Genomic DNA, 26,920 nt, shown 5'->3' with positions numbered 1-26,920 from the left:
ATTTGCCTCATCTCACAATTGTGCTTTATAGTAGGTTTTTAGATGGAGAAAGTTATGGAACTAAGCAAGAAAAAAAAAGGTTCAAATATAAAAACATTATTTTTTTTTCCCCAAGTTGACTCCACTATCATTCAATTCACCCAATAAATGTGGCCAGAATACAACAGAAAAAAAAAAAAAAAAAATCACAGCATAAGGCAGAGGTCTGCCTCCAATTACACTGCAGAGCACGGAAAATAACGAACCAAGTGGTAAAACCTCCATTGGTATTTGGCTGTTCTCTCTAACAGAGAAATTCTGTTTCCAGGGTTGTCCACATGGTTGTCCCAAAAAAGCACAAAATTCACCAGCAGTTTCAGGAAAAACTGAAACCAATGAACAAGATAACCTTTAGGAACTTCTCCCAGCATGTTTTGCAGCAAGTGAAGTCACATAATGGACATTTAAAAGGCACATCATCCTCAGATTTGCAGTTAGAGCACTGGAATCTTCCTAGAAGAGAGGTGGGATGGGGAGAGGGTGAGAGAGAGGAAGGAAATGACTAAATTCCAGTAATCACCCGTAAATTCCTCATCCATACAAGTTTCCAGTGCAGTCCAGAAAACAATAACCATGAGCTTTATGAACTACCTTCACGGGGCAATACCTGGCCCTATTACATGATTTCTTTGACATGACCTCACTCGGTCTCTCGGTGCTTCAGGTCTCAATTACAAACTGAGGTTACATCCTCACTTTACAAGGAAGTTGTGGAGAAAAAGACGTAAGTTCTGAGGAAACTATTACACCATTGTGATAAAGACAATGAAGGGCTTTGGTAGACCATATGCAAGTGGCAGAAAGTGCAAATGCTATTTAGCAGATCACACAAATTGTTATCGCACTTAAGCAAATATAAGCATGAACCAGTCGTCATTTAATAGATCCCTAGCGCAACTCTCATTTCTGGAACTTAATATAAAGAGAATTACATCTGAAACCTCACTTATACCTACCACACTCTGGCTCCATCTCTAGGGGAAAGACAGGCACAGCTCTAGAGCCGGTGGGTGCTCTCACGTTACCGGATTCTTTTGATACTTTGATCTTTGGCAATCCGAGTTTGCTTTCCTGGTTCAAGCCAAAGGAGGAAATCTTCCTCTGAGTTTTCTCTGGTGCCTCACCCTTAAAAGTGGCTACAACTGGTTAGAGAAAAAAAAAAAAACCACAAAAAACACAACACTATAATGCAGAACACAACACGCAGACTCCACAAAGCACAATCAGCGGTAAGTTCAGTAATTCCTCGTTGCATAAGAAAAAACACAATTTGAATAACTATTTCTTTATGCCACAGTGCTTAGGATCAAAACACCTGTTAACCAACCCACACGTTATTACTGAAAAGGACCCTTTATAGTGAAATAGTCGTGTGGAAATTCTTCCTAGACAGAGTGGATCTCAATCCACTCCTGCTCCCACCCCACCTAAGACGCAAAAAATTCTGCCTTCACCCACACCACATTTCACCATTTTAAGAACACGGCAGTATAATTTTTTCTCGTTTCCTTGCATTTCCCCATCTCATATTGCCTTCTAGCCTACTGTGTTGTTTTGGTGGGTTTTTTTAAGACAATTTGGACACAGACAATTGGGTTTTCTTCCTTTACACGCCTCGTGCAGGAAGGCGCTAGCGCACAGCTCAGGCTGCTGGACACTACCCATCATACTAACAAATAATACTCTAAACTTCAGACAAATTTATTTCCCAACCTCGCACGCGGCTTTTCTCTCCGTTCGAGCACCAGCTGTCCGCACTCAGAGGGCCCCCTTCACCTTGAACTTGGGGTTGCAGTTGCTTCTCTCCCTCGCCACAGACCATTCCAGTCAAATCTTTACACATCTCTTTGAACTGCTCTTTGTGCTGAGGGCGCACAAACATGTAAAACCCTGTCCAAAAGAAAACAGTCAAATGTAGAGGAAAATAAATGCCTGATCATGGAAGACTCTGTTTTGGAGAGGAGAAATTCTTTGGAAGCTAAGCCAGAATCAGCCATATTCCTAGTTGATTTTCTAATTATGGGCTTTTCCTTGCCAGAAGACAGCTGAGCATTTAGTACTGAAAATAACCTCAACTTGCCTTGGAATTCTTCCATTCTCTACAGCTAAACACAAACACCTGCTCCAACCCTTCACCTGGCAACCGATCCAGCAAAATCATGTATATACACAATATCTGCAGAGACTCTCTCAAATTCTTTGTTACTATTTGGTTGACAAGAATTTATAACACATACAAAAATTTTTTTAAATTCCCGATGATGACTTACTGCCAAGCACAATCCTACCAAAGTCCTCTGAGAACAAAACATTTTCTCAGTAGATACTGACTCTCTGTGAAAGAAAATGTTCAGGAGGTGATGATGACTCAGTGCCACACAATTAGTTTCCCTCCCACTCTTCGCTGTGTTGAAGTGAATGAACCAGAAGAAATATTTTCTAAAAATTTGCAGACTATGACATCTACTCACAGTCAGTGGAGTACTTATTATTATTTCCTAAAGACAAAACAAACAACACTACATCAGCATTTCCCAGCCTACACCGTTTGCATCATTTCCTGCAGAGGAATTAACAGTCATATGGGAGAAAGTGGAACTGAGGTGTTACGCAGCACGAGACAAGATGTCTCCACCAAGATGATCAGGATCAGCATGTAATCCCCCTTCTTCCTTTTTTAAACAATAAAGCCTGACTCAAATTTTGAAAACTTCTAGTTTCCTAAATCCTTTCATCATTAAGACTATGAAAGGTAAAAAACCAAACCGAACTACTTGAGGAAATAAGTAATCAGCCTGAAATGTCTCAATAATTATTATGAATGGTAAGGATGTAAGATTATGACACAGTTCTGGAACTATCTGCAGGTAAAGCTCTGCAGAATAGTGAATTAAGTGTGATTTCTTATCCCAAAATCTGTAAGTGATCTAAGAGCTTAGCACCAGTATAGCCATCAGTGGTCGTGAGAACAAAAGTGGCGTCAGTTCAATAGTCACTGTCTTTTCTAAAGAACGATCACTCGTCATAATTGAGGAGAAAAAAAAAAAAAAAGGCAATGAAGTCATTTGACTGAAGATTAGGACTGGAATTGCTGAGCTATTACCTAATGTTCTTAACAGACAACTTCCAACCAGAGATAATATTTCATAACCTTGACATTTTTTGCTCTCTGAATGATTCATTTAAAAACATTTTTCCTGCTGCTCGATTTATCTGCTTTGCTAAACTGGGAGATGGGAGGACTGAAGTTTACCAATGCTAAAAGTTTTTCCTAAAAGGGGAAAATTTGCAAACTAATGCCCAGTGAAAGGTTATTGTTCACGTCAGATCACAACACCCACGTCTTATTTTCAACTAAAGGAGAGGGATTTAGACAAGAAGCCCTTACTTTGTAGGAGATGAAAGTCTTCTGGCCTCTCAGTGGTGAGGGCTGCTATCACTGCTATCATGGCATCATAGTTATCTGTCTTCTTGTAAGCTAACAAGGCTTCATAGAATCGACTGTAAGCGCTTTTGTCCAAAGCCTGTTTCACGTCGTTGAGGTAGGTAGTCCTGAGGACCTGGTGGTGATCTCTCCTAGAGCTCGAAGCTTGTTCGGTGTCTCTCCTTGCAGCTTGACTGGTGTTCTGCCCTGAGACACAAAGAACACCCATGAGCAGGGCTTGGGGAGGGACAATCAGGTCACTCTTGTACCGACCGCTCTTTTCATTCACAAAGGGGTTCCTGGACTACTTCGAAGTGGTGAAGGCCTGCAGAGCCACACGCCTCCCCCTGGCACGGCCTTGGGCAGAGCCAAGACCTGCTCCTGGAAATGGCAACCAAGCACAAATGTATTCTGGGGATTGCTTTTAGCATCTCCTGGAGGATTTTTTTTAAAATCTTTTAAATGGAGAAATGCGTCAGATGGTCACTAGGGAATGAGAAAAAGGTGACAGAGAAGACACTGTGCATGAAGGTCAGCAATAAATCAGAGTTTGTGCTACACTGAGGGAGTAGAAGCATTTGAGATAGATGGCACAAGCAACTCTGCTGGCCTGACACGTGGGCAAGTAAACTGTCAGAGCAATTTTGAAGAATAGATTCCTCACCCCTTATTAATAAAAAGGAGAAAAGGGGTGTATGTGTTTCCCAACAGGCAAACATAGTGTCAAAAATGACTAACTAACCTGAAATAACACACAAGATGGCATGAGAGCAATGCAGGAGCACAACAGAAGGCAAGAGTAGCTGTGAACATCCTGCTAAACTCCAAGTGGACTTGGGTTCAAAATGTCAAGTCTTTCCTCTAAAATGTATTGGAAATCAAAAAGTTCTGGTTTGCACACCGCAGGCATGCAAATATGGACGAAGTATATGAAAAGAAACTGGTTTAAATTAGCCAGCCTCATCTTTTGGTATTTAGATCTTTGTTTTCCACTAAAGAATTTTTAAAGAAGTTAAAGAAAATAATGAAGTTTTAAAAGATGGGCTCGGTTCGATGTCCCAAAAGGGGAAAAACATGGGTGTGAATTTTATAATCAGTATCTTTTATTACCTATCACACAGCTTTCTGACATTTTCACAGGAGCATACCCTACTTAAGGAGTGAGCAAGAGAAATAACACCTGCATTTATTGCTATTATTTTCTCAATTATTTTTAGTGGAAACAAGTTTCTGGGAAAAACAATCCGATGGACCTCGGGACAAAATAATTACCAAAGATTCTGTTTTGTTCAAGTGTTCTTAAAAGACAAAACAAAACAGGAAAACAAGTCAAAAGAAACAACATGGTTTCATACATGAAAAGCTTTTAAAGCCTTGCAGGAAACACTGGCCTTTATTTTTATTTCTTCTTTTTTTTAAGACAAGGATTAGCCTTTGACTATTCTTTACTCTTGAAAAACTTCTAAGCTGTCCAACTATCCTACTCATTTCCTTGTGAGAAATACAAAAAATTCCCAGCTGTTCTCAGGAAAATCTGTAATCAAACAAACAACTGAACCTTTGACTTCAAAGATAAATACTGGACAGTACGAGACAAGGGGGGTGCATATAGAGATTACGTGCAGTTGTGATAATACATTTGCTAGTCTCAGTTTCTGCAGAAAAACCAGACCGGCCACATTACCAGTAACAAAACAGGAACCGTTTTCTTCTTCACACCTGGATTTGTGCTGAGCCAGTCTAAAATTACGTTCTCCAAATGGCTCTTTCAGGAGCCCTGGGTGAACAAAGTCCAGCACTCACCCTTTCCCTCACTGATGTATGCCAGGTCAGTCTCCAGGGCAAGCTTCTGGTGGCCTTTTTTTTTTTTTTTTAATTGGGTTTTGTTCTGTACAATCCTTGCTGAAAATTCTGAATTACCATCACTCCTGCTTATGGACAGGGAGCCACTGTGCTACATGACCTCAAAAAACATTAGTTCCCACCAGGAGAAGTTACAGTCGCTGATGAAGTAAAACATAACACCTATTACCTCGGGGCTGGGTTTTTATTGAACATGAAGGGTACCTGCACTATTCAGTCCTGTTGTCAGGTGGAATCCTCCCTGGTTCAAGTGGAGTCCAGGGTTTAGCTGAGCACAGGAGTCCTCTGAGACTGATGTTTTTTGCTGACTCTGCTTGTCTTCTGTTAAATCAAAGCAGTCTGTTAACAGCGAACTTAGAGGAGAATGAACACAGAATGGTGCATTTCAAAGCATGCTGAAAACACCTAAAGACGTAGATGTCTTTCTCTGGTAAGAGGGGAAGAGCTAAAACCTTGCTTTTATTTTTAGGACTTCATTGTTCCAGGGTTTCAAAAGACTTCACGAGCTCTGTGAGGAAATGATTACCTTCTATTCACAGTTCTGGTGGCACTAGCTGAGTAGCAAAGACACACACAAAGGTTTTAATCCGCAGCCTAGATTCACAATTTAAGTAAATCTGTAAAATCCCTTTCTGAAATAAAATTACTAACTATGCAGTAAGTAACGCTCAAGCATCTGCATATGCTCACAGGAAGGCAGGCAAGGGGACCAGGCAGAGCAGAGACTCTGCTCAATATTGATTAAATTAAACTGCCTTTCATCCTCGCAGCTCTGCTCCGCGACCGGGCAATGTCTGTCAAGGGATACAACTGCCTGCACAGTGCTGAGACAAGCTCCTCACCCATTTTCTTGGCTAGCAGCTCCCTCTCTTTCTGCAGGAGGCTGTGCTCAGGTTTGTAGCCACACCCCACTCCAGTCAGACTGCAACATGCTTCATCAAATTGTTTTTTATGTTGAGGTCGAACAAACTGGTAAAATTCTTCCATTAGAGAGAGGGAAGAGGAGAGAGAAAGAAGAAAAAAAAAAATTCAATCCACAACAGGTAATAAATGGCAGGATTTCCAGGTTAGGTAACACGAAGGTAAAAAAAGTGCAGCTAAATAACTTCAAATAAAGATATCATTATCTAATATTTATACGATAAGAAGTGTCACAAAGGTCAGCTATCATGCAAACTTCCAGCAATAACACTCCCAGTAGGTCACAACTGTAATTTTTTCACTGCAAATATGAAGTAGCTTAACTCTACTTACGAGCTACCTCATAAATCATGGGCCAAAGTATCTGCTAGGCTGATACTTTGGATAAATGATAATACTGTTATTTTATGGTAAGATGAGGTGTAAAATTATTTGCCAACCAAAAGCCTAAACGTCAAATGAACTTCAGGTTTCAGGGGCCTGACACTTTTGAAAACTAGACTTAGGCCTTAATTTGGCACTTCAGTATTTTCTCATCTATATAGTGGATCAGCAAACTGGGAAACTAAGATTGTGGCAACTATTAGTACTAAGTGCTCACAGTAAGCCTCCCATTCCTTAACCTTAAAATTATTCCTTAACAATTTACAAGATGTGTAACTATGCTTTTTTATTTTAGTAGATGAAAAAAAAAAGTCAGAGAAATCTGTCCATTTGCTCACAAGTTGAGGGAAATGAAAATTCAGAGAAAACACTCTGTTAAACTAGAAGAAACGCTGGTGGGAGTCCTGTCAATGCAGTAGTTAAACGCCAAGAAAATACCAGCTAAACCAGTAAGCTACCCATGCTTGCCCAGATCACTTGCTTTATACTCACCATTATTTAAATAGAAAATTTCTCTAGATATTCTATCTACTTATTCACTGCTTTAACACTGAACCCTTACAAAGGGTTTGCACAGCCACACTCGATCTCACCTCCTAAACCCCAGGGAATGAGCTGTACTGCTGTTATGCAAGTTTACACTGACACAAGCTTCTGTGGAATGTGATTTTTTTTTTTTTATGCCTGTCAAGATGCAGACTATCATACAATAATTAGACTGAAAAGATTTTCTGTGTGATCTGTGAATATCAAGCAATGCACGTTAATGGCTATCATCCTGATTGATCTGGATTTCCGATCTAAACCACCTCTGAAGATGCCCAAGTCTATTTAAAATTTGAAGGTTACATCACAAATGTACTAGGGAAGCCATCACACCTCGCAACAAGATACGCTTTTTTTCATCCTCTATAAAGAGAGAGCTCATTTGAGATAACATAGCAGGGAAGTCATCTGTCTTCTTGTAGTGCTGAAGAGCCTTAGAGAAGAGATAGTAGTTCTGTTGGCTTAGGGTCTCCTTCACTGTTGTGATGTACAGCATAGCTCGGGCCTTCTCCGGCTCCATCAGGTCCGTTTTCTTATCGGCTGCCTGCAAAGCCAGGAAGACTCTTCAGTAAATAGTACAACCTGAGGAGTTACTCCCAACAAATTCAGATGGAAGCAATATATTTACAATTCCGCCAGCACACAGAACAATGAATGCTTAAAACTAACAGGTTACTCTCTCTTGCAAATATAGTAGTTGCCCCCCTATCCACATGTTATTTCCCAAAAACCTCAAACACACATCCCCACCCAAAAAACCTGACCAGCTTCAGAGCCACAGAATAAACACAAATCTAACTGGTCTACCTCCTGGAAATGTCCAATTAACTGAAAATCATAAGTCTCTGAAGGAGGAGACACAAAGAATGGAGGGTGTTCAAGCATTTTGGTTCCTCCGGGACATTTCTTGAAGACGCCACGCACACGAGCAAGTTAGATTACTCCCTCATGCTGGGAAACGTTATTCTACAATCACAAGCAGCAAGGACTTGAAAGACTCAAAACAACTTCTCCTTTATGAAAGTGACTGTGCGCTGGAATGTGCTCACACACTTCGAACATGTAAGCTGCAGAACCCTTGTTCTGTGACTTCATGACAAAACCCAGCATCAACGGGGCAAACTCTTGAGGGACGAGTATATTGTTAAGTCCTCCAGCTGATTATTGTATCTGTTTCTCAAACATTAATCCCACCTACATCTGTGAGCACCCGTTCGCCCCCAGAAAAGCGATGCTATTCACCTTCTCTGCTGTCAAAACTAACTGCTTCAGAGGAATGTTCCTAGAGAAGGCAGCCAAGTCTCATTGCACAATTCTATTCTTAGGAGAAGGCTTAATAAGAGAAATGACTTTAACTCCAAACCTTGAGGGCAAGGCTGACTCATGGTGACATCAGGTAGCAACAAACTGCAAAACACAACCTTCTGCAAAGAACCTGCTTCTTTTCCTCACACCTTGAATATTATCAGCTTCAGAATCTGTGACTACTTTCATCAGTTCCGTTTCCTAGGTGACTGGGAGTCTGACAGACAGCACCCAGTTAAGACAGTACCTTGGACAACTACTGCCACACACAATCACCCCGGGGATTCCCATTAATTGATCATGACTCTTAAGCAACTAGCTGCATAATCACAGAACACCAGGTTGGAAGGGACCTCAAGGATCATCCGGTCCGAACTTTCCTGGCAAAAGCACAGTCTAGACAAGATGGCCCAACACCCTGTCCAGCTTAAAAAGTGTCCAGTGTTGGGGAATCCATCACTTCCCTGGGGAGATTATTCCAGGGGCTGATTGTTCTCATCGTGAAAAATGTTCCTCTTGTGTCCAATCAGAATCTCCCCAGGAGTAACTTGTACCCATCACCCCTCGTCTTTTCCATGTGACTCCTTGTAAAAAGGGAGGCTCCATCTTTATATATCTCTGTATATATCTATATAGATATAGATATATATCTCTGTATATCTATCTAATCAGTTAAGTGAGTCTGGAGACAGGGCAAAAAAACCAGCACACAACTGCAAGCATAACACAACAATGACCCACCAGAGGTGGGGTTAGGATGCAATCGCTTACCCGAAGAGAACTGGTCAGTTAAACCCCCTGAGGCTCTACCAGCAGCTGGATTGCACAATCCTGGTAGGTCCCTTCCAACTGAACTATTTCTAGTCTATTCTAATGAAAAAGAGTGACACCACCCACCACACCTGGTCAACAGGAGATGTTCACAAGGTAGTCAATGACAGGAAACAATATTTTTTTTTTTTTTTTTCACCTAATAGCCCTGCCTGGAACTGTGCTTGACTGGGTCTGTGATATCTAGGTTTAAGAAAAAGCATGGCAAAAATAAGATTTCAGATGTGCGTTGATGAGTATTTATAACTTGGAGAAAAAACATAATTGTTCTGGCATCAGTCATCTGTCTGCCTAGAAATTTCCAATTCAAATTAAAGCAGTCTACAGATCAAAGGGACAGCACAGACATGGAAACACATACTGTATTGCTGACTAGCTTTATTTTCTTCCTTCCTCCTTTCTGCTCATCTGTTAACCTCTTCTCGTACTGAAGGGAAAGTGTTGACAGACGTTGTGCCTGTGAAGATTAAAAAGAAAAGAAGAAAGGTCCAAAAAACCTGACTTTTCAAAGCTATTGTGCGTTTAATTTAGCCATTTCCAGTAGTAAAGCTTATTAACCCTGTTTGTGACACCATTCAAGAAAGGGAAACAAGTCAACCTCAGCAGCCTGGGACACATACATGTTTCTAGGGTAACCACTAGGCAATTCAGAGAGACCAAACCAGAGAAAAATAAAGACAAAGTTGATCTTGAGGGTGCAGATTGCCAATTAAGAAAAACAGGACAGCCCTATATTGCCAGCTGGTTTCTACATACCTGTTGAGAAAGCAGGTATGTGAAGTGATTTATTTCTTTGCTCTCATCCAATAAAAGAATTCAACAGCAAGTATGTGATTATCGGTGCATTTACAGAATAGTGTCGTTCACTTGTGAGAGGAACCAGTGAAATAACGGTACCTCTATATTCCACTGTGACTTCTCAATGTGTATTCAGATCATAGAGCCTCAGAGTCAAAATAAACTAAAACAAGACTAAAAATAAGCCAACCCCTAAGCCAATAACCTCAGATTTGCCAGTTTGTAGAGTTGCTGATACTTAGAAATACAACCCTCAGTGCACTCATAATACTGCAAGGATACTGAATTCCAGAGAAGCCTGACCATGATTCAAGTGCACATTTAAATACATTTAAGCATCATGTAAAGGAAGGAAGAATTGGAATAAAGCAGCAAGTCAAACATTTATGATACCTGCGATAAGTCAGAAAAGTAATCAAAAATATCATCTTAATGCCGGATTATGTAAAGGCAGCATCTTGAATAGCATGGTCCAGAATTAATAAGGCTTCTGGAAGACAAGTTTCCATAAGGCAAATCTCACAAGGAAAACTGATTAAGGGGAACTGACAAATCATTCTTTAAACGGATTGAGAGACTCTTGTATTTTGATTTTTTGAGACTACAAAGGCTGCTTTTCTTCTTTTTCACCCCAAGGAAATTTCAGAATGACAGCAGCTTAATTTCCATTATTTAGGAACCAAGGGTACAGTATAACCTTGATAAAATTAAAAATGCTAACAAAAATGATGCGATGGATGGTGCAGATAGATATGAAAGCACATCCACCCCACTGTCAGTCCAAATGCTGATTAGAACCAGCTCAGTGCTAGCCCCGGGGTGAGAGCTGGTTCCTTCAGAGGCACTGCATGTCTCGGGACTACGCTCCCCAGATCTCTGGTGCTGGAGATCATGGGTTTAGGTGCAGCACAGGATGACCCCACAGTCCTCTGAAAAAAAAGTGTCACAGATGAGTAGTAATGCCAAATATAGAAAGCAGACATGAGCTGGCGCAGTGCCGCACCCTTCGGACCAGACTTCACGAAATGCCGAGCGGGGCCAAAAGCAGTGCAGCTGCACTTCACAGATCAGAGCTGAGTGTTCCAGTGCCTGGAGACGTGCCAAGATTTCCAAACAATAAGTTCTGGTGTCTGTACCATGGCAGCCCATAGGTGATGGAGCCAATTTCTCAAATCAGCTGCACACAAGTTAAACATTCTTCACCCTCGCTGGTTTCTCCAAGTTTGTACATTCCCTCTGTTCTGTACACGTCTCCATCCATCCCCCTTAGGCCTCCTGACGCGTTCCCCAGATACTCCTTACACCTCCACACTTCCCCGAGGCCTTCTTCCCCTAAGCCAAGGGCTCAGGTGTGTTGCAATAGGCATTCCTGGAGTCCACACAGCAGTCAGCAGCCAAACCGAGTCCCCAGGCAGTTTAATATCCCTGCTGATGGCAGCCAGGTGAGGGAATGACCCCCAGCTGCAAGAGGGATTTGGGGAAAGCAAGAAGAACACAGCCTAGTCCCTGACGTATTAAAAATAGCAATCCAGGAGGACAGAAAGAACAGCACAGGAGCAGCCTTGTTCATCTTAATGCAATAGTGTTTTGATTTAGACAAAAAAAAATTATTCCACATGTCTGCAATTTTTGTTCTGAGGCAAACCAAAAGATTTTCATCTGAAAGCGTTATCTAATCCATAAACACTCCTTCCTTTTTTTTTTTTTTTTTTTAATTCATTATCTGATCACCTCGAATCTGCTGACACAGATCCCACCCAGGAGGAACTGCATACCTACCAACCTCTCCTGGGAGAGCCCTTTGCTCTCCAGAGAGCGTGGGTAACCGCCGGGAATCTACGTGCTCAGCACCTACAGAGCACAGCACAAGCAGGTACCCGTTGGCCATCTCGTTGAATGGGGCAAGGAAACCCTTTGATTAAGTTTAATTATGAGAACTTGCAGTTACCAGTGCCGACTACGGGGAGTTTTTCCTTGAAAGCAGGTTGAACTGATACTCTTAAATCAGTACCAAACTCCTTTTGCTTTAGAGCCTACAATTTTTTGCTTACAAGCAAGTACTTTGCTACACCACTGCCATTACCTTTTCCTCTCCTGACAAGTCACTCTCCTCCAATGCATCCTCGCTGCCCTTCTCACTGCGCTCCAACGCATCCAAGAGCCCAGTACACCGCCCTCTAGGCGAGACGAGCTCTTGTTCATATTCCATGCAGAGGCTGGATGCTCCATCTCCATTTACTGGCATCACAACATAATACAGATGACAAATTAACATTCCACGTTATTATTCGCATTTTTTTTGGCCTTAGTAATACCTCAAAATTTTACACAGCAATCCGCAAAGATGTGTTGGTTCAATCTTCCACATCTTGCAAAATTGATGACTGATTTGGTTAATCACTCCCAAAGTTGCTCAAGAATTTGTTACCACAACCTGGTGGACTTCTCTCAAGCTTTTCTTTAAGTGATGGTTATATTTGGCTTCAAAATGGCTCAGGATCAAGGGAAAAGGAAAAAAAAAAAACCCACAACTTTTCTCCAACAATTGTCTGTGTTTAACTACTTCAGCTTTATAGACTTCCAAAACTGAGTTCCTGCTGAAGAGATTCTGGCTTGAAATAGGATTTTTTAAACAAAACAAGGTGGGTTTTTGTAAAGCCTGCAGTTCTCACAGTATCAATACCTATAAGACACAGTCACCCTCAGGTCCCAAGAACACATACTCTCACTAATCAAGATCCAGGTATATTTGGCTTTAAATATAAGAAGCTAGAGCTGCAGGTAGTGTTAAATTAGTATCAGTTTGCTCCTTCTAAAAGGCATTCTCTTCAAAATATATTTCCACTATTCTGCAAAATCATTTCAACAGTCGGTTAACTAAGAAAAGTCACTATTTTGAGAAGAACGGAGTATATTATGCTATAAATTAAAGAGCACAAGAAACATTAGCCAAAACTACGATTACAGGTGCAGTTTGATGACACAGCTAATGCAATGCAACTGAAAATCTGTGTCAAAGGAGGGACTGCAGCTCCTTTCCTTCCCCTCCAGTCGTGTGCTCCAGCCCATTTTTGAGATGGATCTACCAGTCACATGAACAAAAGGTAAACTGGGTCATTTCCTTGCTCTGCAGTTGCACAATAGATGAATTCAAATCAAGGGAAGGAGCATAACCACGCAGTCGGAAATCAAGGGAGAAAGAAGTGGCGGCCAAAGTAATCTCTTTTAATGACATCCTGCACTCACACTGGCTTAGATGTGATGTGAAATCACCCTCACACTCAGTCATAACTGGTTTGGAACCACAGTTTGAAACACAACTTCATTGTTCTGTTCCAAAACAAGTGATCTAGAGTGGAGCACTCTGACAGAGTATCTGATGCGAGAAATACTTTATTTCTTTGGCATTAGCTCACCACAAATTTTGAAACACCATTTTGTTCCAAGGACAAATGGCCTCTTTCTGCTTTCTTAGTCAGATTACTGTGCAAGAGTCATTTATACAACAGGGTGGAAGAAGGACATATGAAGGTCAGTGCTAGTCAGAACAGACTTCCAGTTCTTACTTTTGAAGCTATGATATTCCAAAGTGCTCCTTGTTCTGCAGGCCACTTTTTCAGGCCCCATCTGCACCTCTGCTCTCTGTAGTTGCACCTGGTTCCTCCATTTTATGATGCTGAGCTAAGTCCCTTCTGATCACTTTTACATCAGCCTTTGAGCTCTCCTTGCTCTCTCTCCCATTCCAGTTTCTCATCTCTTGCTCTTCCTTTTTTTCGTTCAGCTTAAAACGGAAAAGTGTATTGTGAGGACCCAAACCTACCTTTTCTTTTCTTCAAACTGGGAACGTGGTCATCCAAGTTTTTGGCTTTTTTCAGGGAGAGGATTTGCTCAGATGAAGTAGATGGTGCTGAACTGCTTTCACTGAGGGAACCTGCAGAAGGGCGTTGTGGCAGGGGTGGGGGCATCTGCAAGCAGTTTCCCAAAATAGTACAGTAGGTAAGAAAGCTACTCTTCCACTCCACTACCTTCAGAACCAAAAATCTCAGCAACCCAGACACCTCCTTTCTCCCAAGTAACCCAGGACAGCAAGATTGTTACACATTCTGGATTTATGTGCTTTTACAAAAAGGATCAAATCACTCAGAAGTGATACAGAGAGATGAAGGGTAGTAAGAAGGCTTAGCACTAAGTGACCTGTGTAACAGAAAAAAAGTCGTGACCCCACTAAAGAACAACTTGCTTCCTAATTTGGTTCCCTGCAAAACAGTTCCTTCAGGCAAAGTACACTGGATTGTGGTTCTTATTTACCATGAAACTCCCATTTATGATCAGAAAAGATCCAGTCATCTGGTATCATCCATCTGTAACTATTCTGAACAATTTTTATTTGGCTAAAGCATCTTCCAGGAAGTCATCCAAGTCTGTACGTGAAATTCTAAGTGATTATTTTAATCTTAATCTCTATTTTGGGCACAAAAGTTTCCCCATTCTGTCTGTCTTCCAGCCCATTTCTTGTTATGACTTTCTTCAGTCAATTAGAAAGCCTTTTTACCATATAAATTTTTAAATCAAAGAATGTTACTGAGAAAAAGAGCTTCTTAATGCTAAGAGAGAATTCATGTTAGTAAAGATGACCCAGCAACGAACTGTAACAGTAACTGATGGATCTGTCTCACTCTATACTAGTCAGCTTCAATTTAAATTTAAGGGTTTGACTGATTCTTCTGCACGTATACCCTCTCCCTGGGGGTGAGGTAGAAAGCTTTTCGATGCATCAGTTCCACTATTTGCATAACATCCAACGAAAGCTGTGTTTATTTAGGAGAAGCTGGAAAAGGAAGTTATTTCTGTGATCTAACCCAATGAGTTGCCCAGCATGTCAACACATCCTGTCCCAGCTCACTTTTGAAGAAAGATGAGGCATATCTCCTTTCCCGTAAAGCTTCCAGTGTTTACAAGTGACTCCACCACATCTCACACCTGGCTTTGTATTTTCAGTTTCTAACACCATCAAGAAAATCTGGTGGGTTTGTTTTGTTTGGGTTTTTAAGACACTTACAATTTCTTGAGCAAAGCGGAAGAAGAGGGAGACGCTTCTGACTGCGTGTCCAAAGTTGTCATAAACGTTCACATACGGGCAGACCCACGAAGGCAGCTTGTTCCTTATATCACTATTTATGAACCTGTGCAGGATTGGAAAAGGAGAGGATTATTTGCCAGGTTGGCCTGCATGAATTAAATGCTACATCAGGGTCCATAAGGACACAGGAGGAGCAGCAAGACAATCAAAGACTGAAACAGTGCAGAAAATATAATGGGGTGATGTTTCACTCAGGAGAAAAAGGCTTTGCTGATACCATGTACCATGCAAACAGCCAATTCCTACCTTTCATCCATAAAATCTTTAATTGTGCAACTGTAACTGTAGTACTGGACTGCGATGTGCTCGCTGTCCTCGAGCCTCAGCACTGAGGGCTATCAGTTAAACTCATTGCCTATTATATACATTATATTAATGGATATATTATATAGATTATATGGTTTCAGCACTATAATCTTTCCTCACTTTCATCCTCCTCTCAAACTGCAGTGCTGGCAATTGCTTTCTCAAATGAGAGACGGAGAAAATGCAAATCCCTAAGTTATTACCACATCATTCCCAGTAGCATTACAAACATGAACTCAACAAATTGGCTTATTTTGCATTAATATCGTTAATCTTTCTGCAGCTCCAAGACAGTATATTTTGAGCACAGAAGGTAACAATCCCATTACTTTCTTAAAGTACTGCAATATTTATATAATGTTACATAAGATAGTTTTAGTTACTTATGAACTAAACCTTCTCTAAACAGTAACATCAACACGTTTATACACAAAATCTACACAATACCCCTGTTGGGACATAAGATGTTGATGTAGGTTTATGTTCAGAGCCAAGGTTTCACCTGTGGTCACAGAGGAAGATGGCTCCATAGTCTTGGCGGTGCCTGAGGACCCTGCCAATAGCCTGATTGACTGCCCGGGAAGCTTGCTGGCTGTACCACTCACGCCCAGATAAATACTGCAATAGGTGGGAGGAAAAATTAATGTTATTTACCAGGTAAAATGTATTCTCCATGCTGTACAGCCACTATCTCTTTCTAAAGAAATTTAAAAAAAAATATCCAGTCAGATCTACTGACAAATATCTTAAAAGTCCAGGAAAACAAAATACAGGTTGGCTCACGTATCACACTGAACTGACAGTGCACAGAAAACTCAAGCATTAACATCCTATTTGAGGGGCTATTTAATATACGATGCCCTGACAGCCCTGGTAGTACAAGAGACTCACCATATTATTTAAGACCTAACAGCTATCCTGTAGGACAAGAAACTAAATTTATAGTGCCATTCATTGTCATGCCTGACAATAGAAAAACAACCCCAAACCCAAGAAAAAAAAACAAAACAAAACCCCAAAACTGAACACACACATACTCACCACACTCCCAAATCACAACAAAAATCCTCAAACCAGCCAGCACAGGCAATTCTTCCTGCCCACCCTCTCCCTGGATGAAATAATTCCCTCGGAAAGATAGCTGGATAAGATGCAAAAAGATTTTGACCGAAACTTTAAACGATGCTATTTTTTGAGCCTGTATTTGATTGAAACCATGTCACTGGAGACAAGATTTGGAATGCTTAACATTATTAAAAGAAAAACGTGATTGTATTCATGCCAAACTCCTCAGGTTGTTGGACATTTTGATGTTCATGGTCCCATGAGGCTGGGTGGATAACAAAAGCCAAAATCCTTGAGAGACAAGAGGGAGAAAGTGGGACACAAACCTGCAAACAGACAACAGTGAAAAGCCGCCCAGCATTACCTGTGCACCTGCACCACTCCTCCTCATTTCATCCAGGAACTGCATCTTCAAAATGACTCTGGGCTCCATACGAGGAGGAAACGGAAGCCCGGTAATAATGACTCCTCGTCCATTTATGTCTGCAAAGTCCAAACCTTCACTGGCCTGCAAAGACAGCGTTTTCCATCATCAACAGGATCTGAAGTGACATTTCAGAGCAATTCAGCAGTTAATGGCCTTTTTCCTCCATTAAATTAAATCCCTAGCCAAGTGTCGCTTATGACTATGTTATAAATAGTTTTGACTAGATTTTTTGCTTTTATTAGCAGGACTTTAAACTTAGTTTTTTCCTCTAGGAGGCCCTGGACAAAGCATACCTCAGCCAACACCATTAATGCATGTGTTTTATTCCTGGGTAAGCAGAACAGATGTATTTGGAAGACGTCTTAAATGTTAGTCAGTACCTCTGTTTAAACCTTCCACACCCCAAACCTGATAAGAACACAAAAACCCTTCTCTGACATTAAAAAGGAACAGAGTCATTTCAAAACAATAGTGGAAAGCTAGCAGAAATCTGCTCAGAATAATAGTGTCATATTCACCAGCTGTGCTGCTTCCATCCACTCAAGCATTTGTCACTCATGCCCCCCGTACATGCTCACATCCCACGCTGTGCTGGCAAATCACTTTGGAAATTGAACAAAAATCAGAGCTGAACAGACCAAAAAAATAATTTAGGAGAAAAAAACACCAAAGTTGGTTTGTTTTTCAGTTCAATCAATTCTTCAATCTCGTTTCCCATGCCAGACAAGGGGCTGTGAGGGAATATAACATCAGGGATGGATGGGCAGGTGGAATGACCAACTCTGCTCAGCTTAAGCCAGCACTAAGAGCAGCAATCACAGCATGCACTATAATCTGTCTGGAGCTAGGAATCAGGCACTTGGAGCTATGGACATTTTATTTTGGACACAAAGGAAATCCCTCAGGCTAATAAAAGCCTGAGAAAACCAACCTTAGACAAAAAAAAAAACCCAATAAAAAAAGCCACAGAAGGAACCTGTCCTTAACCCCCCAAAACTGGAAAGATAATTCCTGTGAACTTTTAAAGACACCCCAGACCTAGACACAGCCAGCAAAAGAACTAGAGCAACTGGGACAGAATCTCTTCATTAAAAGGACTGGGTGTTTTAGGTTTCTTTCAGGGAACAGAGAACCCAAAAAGCCTGCAGGAACCTACTACCAATGTAAAAACTGAGCAACAACCTGCAGGGGGAAATCTTGAAGCAATGGCTGAGAAGAGCCAGTTTGAGAGCTTTTCACAACACGTGTCTCTCGGTTTATCTTCTCAAATATTTCCAGTTTTGCAGTCACACTATTAACCCAGTGACTACTAAGCAGTCTATCCTTCAGCTGCAGGGCGGTCCAGAGCACGGTCTCTCCACAGACTCTGCTCCTCTCAGGGTAACACACTGGTTTTGGAAGGACAGGGATATTCAGTTGAGTCCCACCCAAAAGGAGCTCCGTCTTCACTGATAAAACAACTGCTTTGGAGACTGGGACTGAAGGTTCAAAAGAAGTTGAATCTTCTTCTGGTAGGCAGTAAGCAGCAGCAGCAAAAATGCTCTAAGGGTAATTTATGATCCTGTAAATACTTCCACTGATAATAATAAATCATCTTATCAGCACTAGGAAATGTAAATGAAAGGCCATCAAGCACGTTCAGAGGACCCGAGGTTAATGTCAGGTTTTTAAAGCTAATATTTTTGGTTTTCAGCAGTGTTGTTCTAACATGCTTGATCACAAGTGTTTCGTTTAGTTCTCCTCCAGAACTGTTGTTCTTATCTAATGGGTTGAGTTTTTGGTGAGCAGCCAAAAGTATGATGCTCATCGCCTTTAAAACTCAAAGATGTATCTGTTCAATAAAAGCAGGAATGGGCATACGGAAACTTGACATAATTTTCAAAAGGCCTCAGTGCATCCTGCTTTTGGTTTTTTTCCACATATAATCAGTCACAGAACAGAAATGTACTGAAATACAGAATGATGCTTTTCCCATCGATTACATAGTCTGATCTCAGATGAAATAAATTCTCAGTTACGTTACCTTCCCCCGACACACTGCCAAAAAAGCAGCTCCGCTGGACTTTGGACAGGCAACTTTATCATAGTATGCACCCATTACCTAAAAGATAAGACTAGTTTAAGCAAGAGCAAAAATAGGATTATCCTTCACATGTGCAGAAATAGAAACCCGCAGCAGCTAAATTTGACTTGCACATTAAGATCTAAAATATGGATTAATTTGGCTTAGTATAATTTTCTTTACTTTTACTAATTGCAAGTGGGAGAAGCCATTTGCTTAGCGAAATCCTTATGTTACTGCGAAATCTAGAATACACCTGGGTAAGCGTAAAAGATTGCCAGATACTTCTGATGAGAAGGTAAAACAGGGTCTGTCCTGTGTTTCTGCAGATGCTTGAGAGAAACAGGCAGACCAGGAAAGCAAGTCAAGGATCTTAATTTACTCTAAGAAGCAAACAGTGGCTATAAACAAGACATCACTGCACAATTCCTTTACTCCCCAAGCGTGACAAGCTGGCAGGAAGTGTGCCGTGGAACATTAAGAGGTGCTGACTACTGAAGTGGCAGCTTTCTACCATCCTCATTGCTCAGCACAGACAGATGTTGGCCACTGTTACATCGCTGGATGGCAGATGAAGACTGTATCCTGCCCAACAGGCCCAAAGAGTAAAGGAATGATGTTTAGAAGTACACTTCAAAGAAACACTCAGTTTTAATTTTATGCTAGGATAAAATCTGAGTGTTTCACACCCAAGGACATCTTAGAGAAGGTATTTGAAGAGTTTCTGAAAACGTTACTGGTATGTAATGCAAATAATCAACCTCTGCAAAGCTTCCTTTGTTCCTGGGTTCCACAAACATTGGCTTCACTTCTTCTATTCTTTTGGCAATATCATGCTCCTGTTAGACAGACAACGAACACATGAGAAAGGGCTGCATGAACATAAGCACATACCAGAAGGGCCCATGAGAAAGGAAACGCTCAGCTCAAGAGAGCTCCCCGACACAGCCCCTTCCTCTCTTGCCCAAGCAGAGGAAGAGGAGGAAGCAGAACCACTCAATCCACCACCGCTCACAGCGATTCCCTGCGGCTGGTGCAACCTGGACCTTGTGCAGACAAGAGACTCGTTTTTTCTTCCCGACTTGCAAGTTCCCAACATCCACCCCCCAGAGACCCACAACACCTGTCCCAGCATTCACTTTGAAGGAGAAGGAGCATTTAAAACAGAAGCAAGTCTCACCGGGGAGACTCAAGTCATGAACACAGCGGTTACAAAAGTTAGTTGCAGCAGTTCCAAATTAAAAGTAAAGGGAAATGCTTTTTTCCCCTCCAGATCTATAATTTGGAGGGTTAATACAGAGAAGTCTGCTGAAATTAAATGAACTCAATCAGATCAGATGAGATAATGTCTTAAGCTTGTTTTCAGTTTGGTATCTACAACACTGCATTTCAGTTATTGTGATCAAAATAAGAGAAGCCTGACCTGGGTTTTTACTTTCCAGATTTCATCGTTTACTATTAACAAAGAAAATTTAAGGAGCATTGTTAGACAGCATAACTACAAGCTACCCGATGCATGCAACCAAACCACCTAATAAAGGCAGAGCAATTAATTAACATACTCTCCAATATTCCAGGCTCTTATCCATGACAGGATACGACGGGAAGAACACCAACAGCCCGTGGGGTACAACTCGCACCAGGTTACCTGCAAGACAGGCAAGCGCACAGCTGAGGGCATTTTCATCTGGGCTGGAGTACACAGACTGCAGAGGAAAAAAATATACTAACAGCACGAGTTCCTTCCAAAAATCTTTTCTGCTTTCTTGACAGGAAGGTTCGTGTATTAGAAGTCGCTTCATTTTTTAAACTCCAATCAAGGTATAAGCTGTAATACAGATGCCCAACCAGCTTTTTGAAGCGTAGTGTTAACAGGATAAAAGACTGAGCTACACCAACACTTCAGATGAAAGAGAGTGTCATTTGCCATATCTCCCCTTGTGACAGTAGGATCTATTTTTAGATCATTTTGTGCACTGCAGTCTAAACATTCGAAGGAATGAACGAGGTACCACAAGATTGCTTTTGAGGGAGGTTTCTACTCAAATAGGATATGCTTTTCTACTCAAATAGTCTAGACTTCATTGAAAAAAATATTAACCTGGTATTTTGTGAAAGCATTTTCTTAATTTCACCTTTTAGGCCAAGCTGAACACCACAGAGCACTCTCCTCCATTTCCTTCAAACATACCTCAGCCAAAGCTACACAAAGGCTTGCTTATTCTGTCCTCATGTGTTAAAATGTTGTGGCTCTATCATGTTTGTACAACATTACCAAAACAATAAATGCCGACTTAAGGTGGGCTTGACACAGTGTCTTTGGAAATATCACAAGAAATTGCATTGTCTTTTGTGATCCTTAATTGCTCTGCAAATGATGCTTGGCTGCATCATTTCTGTGCACTGATCTTCTAGTGTGCTCCACTTTCTGACCGTTTAGGAACCACGTTTTTGACCCAAACACAAACATCTGACAGTAAAAATGAACTCCTAACTTGGAAATATTAGACCAAGGACTGAGACTCATTTTTTTGTACACAATTACAGCAGCCAGCTGCCTAAGCATACAAAACCAGACAGCATTTAGATGTGCAATGCAATCCTTTACCTTCCTCTGTCTTATTGGGTCTTCTCTGGTATTCCTCCTCCTAGTAGATCTCTAAAAAACTTGTGCCACAACCCATTTCTGAAATCTGCATGCTTCACTTACCAATTGTTTTCCCCAGAGAAGATAAATAATCCTCCGAAAACCTATAAAGAGAAATCAAGTAATTTCTTTTTCTGTGTTTTTCAAACATATTGACTTTGTCCAATATTCATCTAAAATAGCATATCCACACTCCCAATTGCTTTCCTTCCCGGGGCAAGCACCCATTCCGAGGACACAAAATTAGTAATACCTTGACCACACATTACTATTAAATATTCTTATTAGCACTGAAGATAATCTAAGCTTCACTTTGATCAAACTGTAACAAGTGGAAAGGGGCAGCCGTATGGCTTTAATGATTAATATTAACAATTTAAAGGTGAAAAGTTCTGCCAGAGAAGTCTGCGGATGCTGCCAAGACTGACTAATGTTAACTATTTAAATTAGTGATTAATCAGGTGTGGTGAGGCTGCAGGGGCAAAAAGTATGAATTTTGTTACTATGGTTATTATTTAGTTGTGGCATAAGCCAAGTAAATCACTTCTGCTTTCACTGAAAGAGCATTGCTCTACAATGAGCAGTATTTAATTCTTCCAGCCCTGACTGAAGAGTCACCTGTTCTCTCATGCCTTTATGTTTTTCTTTTTAGTGCCCTGTAAGTTTTGCATACTGTTTTCGCAGGAAACTTACCTATACAGGGAAAAAAAAAAGTGCTTATTTATATAATACCTACAAAAACCCAAATCACCATATAGATGTTGTCAAAACACAGCAAACACTGTGAATTCCCTTCAAAACAATAAGTATTCTAGGCCTTAAGCGCAGGGGATGCCCAACCTTCCCACTTCAGAAGACAAAATACACTGAAACAGCACACTAAGCTTCAGAAAATGAAAAATAGTCTGAGGGTTTTCCAGACTTCTCTATAAAAATCAATTATAGTCGCCAAGTCCCTTTCCAATTCTGTGAACATCTGGCATTTTTCCCTTAAGTAAAAGCTTTTTAAGATTATTTTTTTTTCCCCCTGTATTGCTAAAAGAGTAAGCCAGGCCTGCAGCAGGTTAAACTACAGATTTCTCAGCCAGAGGTTTGTTTATGTTAAAACTGAAACAGGCTTAAGAATGTGCCAACACAAAAACATGTGTACTACAGGAAGAAAGTTAAATGGAAGAACACGTGTCTCATACCCAAGGAGCTGATTCTCATTTCAACAATGCTACAGAAGGATTCCATCCCTAAACACAGTACTAGCACCAGCGTGATGCCACTCTTTAGTAACTGCAGAGAGCTGGCAAGCACAGAACCTTCTGCCATGCGCACCAAAGCGTGAAACTGCCTTTTAAAATTAAATGCAGAGATGCCGGTGAGACTATCACACTGCACAACGGAAGTCAATACACAACAAAACCAAGCTTTGACCTTCCTTGCTGTCTGTTTTGACCCGCTCCAACCCTCCAGTTCTAAGTTTTCAGCAGTAGTGGTTAAAGAGTGTTGTTATTCAGCACAGTGTTTATCCAAGAACAGAACTACAAAGACCACTTTCCAGCAGTCTCCTGTAAACAGAAGCCAAAATGTCAGAACCCAAGACTTCAAAGCAGAATCCCACCTGGTAGTTCATTACCTTCTTTCATAGGTAGAAGCAAGCACAGCTCCATCAGGCCCCTTTGGAATGATCCCAACCCAGAGCTGGTGTTTATCAATAACATGAGGATTCTCCAAGCAAACAGGAAAAGGGCTGAAGAAACACAAAAGCAAGATGCCAGTCATAGTCGTTATACAATTCCCTACTAGTTATCAGTCCAGAGCACTTGAAAATCCCGAGATAAAACCTAAAAACACAAGAGCAGATGGTGCGTTTTCAGTAACGATAGTGCTCACGCATCCAGGCACTTACATCTGCATTTCCATTGTAAATGATGAGAGGGGGGAGAGGGTCCCGCTAGTGAGGATAATTGTCCTGACTCCCTGTCGAACGAGTTCATGCATGCTGTGCCCAGGGCTGAAACACCAATAGCTTAAGGTCTTTCCTGTATCAAACAAAAAAAAAACCACAAGAAAAATTAGAATATGACTAGCATATAGCACATTGCATCTGAACTTCTCAGAGTAAACCAGGCAGCATCTGGAGCCAAAATTCCAGATGTACGGTACAGTCCGCTTTGGTCCTTCCCATATTTAATTACTGTGGCTGTTTAAAGTAGAGTTTAAAAGGTCATTGCTCCCTCGCACCTTCATTATATTGTTAATCAAAAGATGGTTCTAGAAAAGACAGAGCATCAGATCTTTTTGTCAGCAAGTAACAGGCAGATTGAGCAGATTAAACTGCTCAGTCCTCCATCCACTGTTTCACTTCTGCTTTAAGGACAACTGGAAGGGGAAGCATGGCAGAAGAACTGCACAATACTGGGACAAAGGACAAACAACTGAAGTTACTAAAAAAGAAAAAATCTCCATCCCTACCCTTGCTTGAAAAGAGAACAACTCCTTCTCCACTGGGAATCTCCAACAGCTATAAACCTTTTAGCTAAACTTTCCATTTTCCCAGTCAACTGCCAAACCTTTCAACTTCTGTTCAGACCTTTCATGGATGTGGATATAAAATGGGCATGACACAAAGTCTGGCATACTATAATTTATCAACAGAAAGGATATAAAGAAAAATTAGTAAATCACATTAGTTATTTCCTTCATTACTCAGCTTATAGTTGTACCATTGTCTTGCTGAAAACTTCACATCAGCTTTTCAGACAGTCAAAGGAAAAAGGGAATGAAATAATCAGTCAAGAACAAGAGCAGCCAAATAAAACATTAGCTTTTGCTTCTGTTTTGCGTGATTAGCTCCATTAAAAAACCCCTAAAGTCTAGCATCCATATAAGTGCATGTCTTTTAAACGGGCACACTTCATTCAAAGACTGTATTTCCAAAAAGGAGCTAAACTGTTTCAGGAAATCCCCATTAATATGTGCCCAGTGAGTCACTTACTGCTTAGAATTACAAGAGAACATTTATTTTAAGCTGAAATTTTTCCATCTCATTTGGGCAAATCCATCCAGTCAACATCCAGATTCTAGGAGAATCCCATTCCAAAATTTAGCAAATTCTGTATTTCTGTAATTCACACTTAGAACTGGTACAAACTACAGTTAGGATCCGTATATGGACAGGCCAGCAAGTACCTACAGCCACTTACAGAAGTGCCAAAGGGGCCTAAGAAATCCCGCTAGAAGCAAACGGTGCTGCCATGGGATGGCCTAGGAGGGAAGAAGCCCAACCACTTGTATTTTCCTCCCTCAGCTTGACAGACCCTCTCTGCAACCCTGCAGGATGGCTGCCAGGCACCTGCTGCCCAGGTCCTGGAGGGGCTGGAGTTGTAGCAGGTTCTTAGCCTGGTGTTCTGCAATTATGTCTTCAAGCTGAGCAACGTGACACCCATTTTAAAGGTCCCATTCATCAGCAGGAACTGTTGGATGTTACACAGATGTCTGCCGCAGCTTTTTCCATTCCTGGGACAAGGACAGCTAATCCATGAAGAAATAGTTTGCTGATAGTTTACACCACAGTGATTTACAGCGAAGCAAGAAGCATGTTATTTTATGCAAGAAGCATAAAACTGCAACAGTTCAATATTGCATTCACAAGCAGCATCTGTGCACAGAACACAGTTCGGGCGGTGATCTCATCAGCTATCCCAAGCTATGCCACTTCTCACTAATTACAGTTTATAGAGAATTACTCTCGACTGAAAAAACGTCCACAAAATCCTGTGACAACAGCTATTCTTAAAAGGTTTGCGTTATTGCTATACAATCTACTATACCACTCCAGGAAACTGGAGACTTGATCAGTCTTGTCTGGCCTCCGCTAGGTGTGCACATAGTGCAGGTCTCAAACTGCCGGTCTGTTGCACAGGTACTTGCAAAGACTGTTTTTATCAATATGTGTCTGCTAAATCACAGAAATCTGCAGCTGCTTCGTACTGTTCCTGTATATCAATCCTCCAAATTATGCAATAAATCTAAGTGTTCCTATTAGTCTTTTCCTGCACACATATTTAACAACATCTACTTCGAGTTATTCCTGTAACTTCAAACTCCAATTGAGCAATATCTCAGGAAAACAAACAGCATGCTTCTGCTCATAAACAGAGGAGAACTTACTTTGTGGAAACACTTAAGGGGACATTATCTGCAAAACCACAAAATTCATGGAAACTCATTCTTTGTTCCGTTTTTTCCTTAAGAAAACGATTTCTGTGAAACATACACTTACATTCCCAAGAGCATTTAACTGAGTAATTAAGGAGACAGTTCTGAGGCAAGGCATTTGGAAAAGGTCCTTGGAGAGTCTTCTATTAAGAAGGCTTAGGTAAAGGGATCTGCATTTATCTAATTGGAAAATATTTTGGTTTCCACCTAACTATTTATTTTTTTTTAAAGTCACTTAAAATAGCAGAAAGAATGAATGTTCAAGTCCAACAAAGCCAAGCTCAGTACTGCCTTACGGAAGCCTTAGGATAAGCCTCTGATTCAGAAGGCAAGTTCCTTTTCTTCTGAATCTGCTATTTTGAAGCTCAATTATATTGAGGCAGTTCCAGATACCAAGTTCTGCAGAGCCTACATAAAGAACAAAACAGGTGGGAGGAGAGAGACAAGGAGAGGAAGTCTCAGTTGAGCAAGAAGGACTGAAGAGCATAGCTGAGGCTGAAACTATCGATAAGTGACAACACGCCCTGGAGAACTTAGGAAGTTGCTCAAAATAAAAAAAAGGTCAGAGAAGGTAACAGTGCCCTGAGGCTGTTAGCTGGCATGGCATTTTCTGGCTAAGAATTCAGTCTTGAGTGTTATTTCCCTCACATATCACATGAACCTTCGCTACAGAGCTTTAGAATGAGCCAACCCACAAGTCCTTCACCATATATGAGTAATTTCAACAGAGATTAAGAACTTTCATGGAATTTACTATTATAATACTTTGGCACACATTTTCAGTATCATATCTATACATGAATCTCCTTCTTGTAAAAGATAATTACAGCCTTAGCAACACTAATTTTGTGTTTAACACAACACAGTTATACAGAGAAATAGAGCTGATATGAGGATAACAGAGTATTTCATAAACCTCACTGTCAATCCTGAAGGTTTCCCATTCTTGGGCT

General features: G+C 41.0%; 1 protein-coding gene across 2 annotated transcripts in view; it reads right to left on the bottom strand.

Annotated features, from left to right (window-relative positions):
- RTEL1 (regulator of telomere elongation helicase 1) overlaps window positions 1-26,920 on the bottom strand; it is a 48,872-nt gene that overhangs the window by 5,310 nt on the left and 16,642 nt on the right. Inside the window, exons 17-35 of one of the 2 annotated variants that reach the window (XM_026862187.1) lie at window positions 23,656-23,788; window positions 23,383-23,496; window positions 21,822-21,862; window positions 20,674-20,759; window positions 19,873-19,950; window positions 19,073-19,150; window positions 16,987-17,130; window positions 16,060-16,175; window positions 15,171-15,294; window positions 13,932-14,076; window positions 12,195-12,349; window positions 9,675-9,770; window positions 7,511-7,721; window positions 6,169-6,306; window positions 5,531-5,647; window positions 3,428-3,670; window positions 1,753-1,929; window positions 996-1,181; window positions 389-492 (exon numbers count right to left, since the gene is read on the bottom strand). In XM_026862187.1, coding sequence (XP_026717988.1) covers window positions 389-492; window positions 996-1,181; window positions 1,753-1,929; window positions 3,428-3,670; window positions 5,531-5,647; window positions 6,169-6,306; window positions 7,511-7,721; window positions 9,675-9,770; window positions 12,195-12,349; window positions 13,932-14,076; window positions 15,171-15,294; window positions 16,060-16,175; window positions 16,987-17,130; window positions 19,073-19,150; window positions 19,873-19,950; window positions 20,674-20,759; window positions 21,822-21,862; window positions 23,383-23,496; window positions 23,656-23,788 — 2,486 coding nt within the window. The remainder of the gene's footprint in view (window positions 1-388; window positions 493-995; window positions 1,182-1,752; window positions 1,930-3,427; window positions 3,671-5,530; window positions 5,648-6,168; window positions 6,307-7,510; window positions 7,722-9,674; window positions 9,771-12,194; window positions 12,350-13,931; window positions 14,077-15,170; window positions 15,295-16,059; window positions 16,176-16,986; window positions 17,131-19,072; window positions 19,151-19,872; window positions 19,951-20,673; window positions 20,760-21,821; window positions 21,863-23,382; window positions 23,497-23,655; window positions 23,789-26,920) is intronic. The other variant, XM_026862188.1, reaches the window with a different exon arrangement.

The sequence above is a fragment of the Athene cunicularia genome, assembly GCF_003259725.1.
Source record: "Athene cunicularia isolate RWA chromosome 20 unlocalized genomic scaffold, athCun1 chr20_part1, whole genome shotgun sequence".
In the NCBI taxonomy this organism is placed as follows: Eukaryota; Metazoa; Chordata; class Aves; order Strigiformes; family Strigidae; genus Athene; species Athene cunicularia.
Note: the sequence above shows the minus strand (reverse complement) of the source record. Positions and strands in the feature narration are given on the sequence as shown.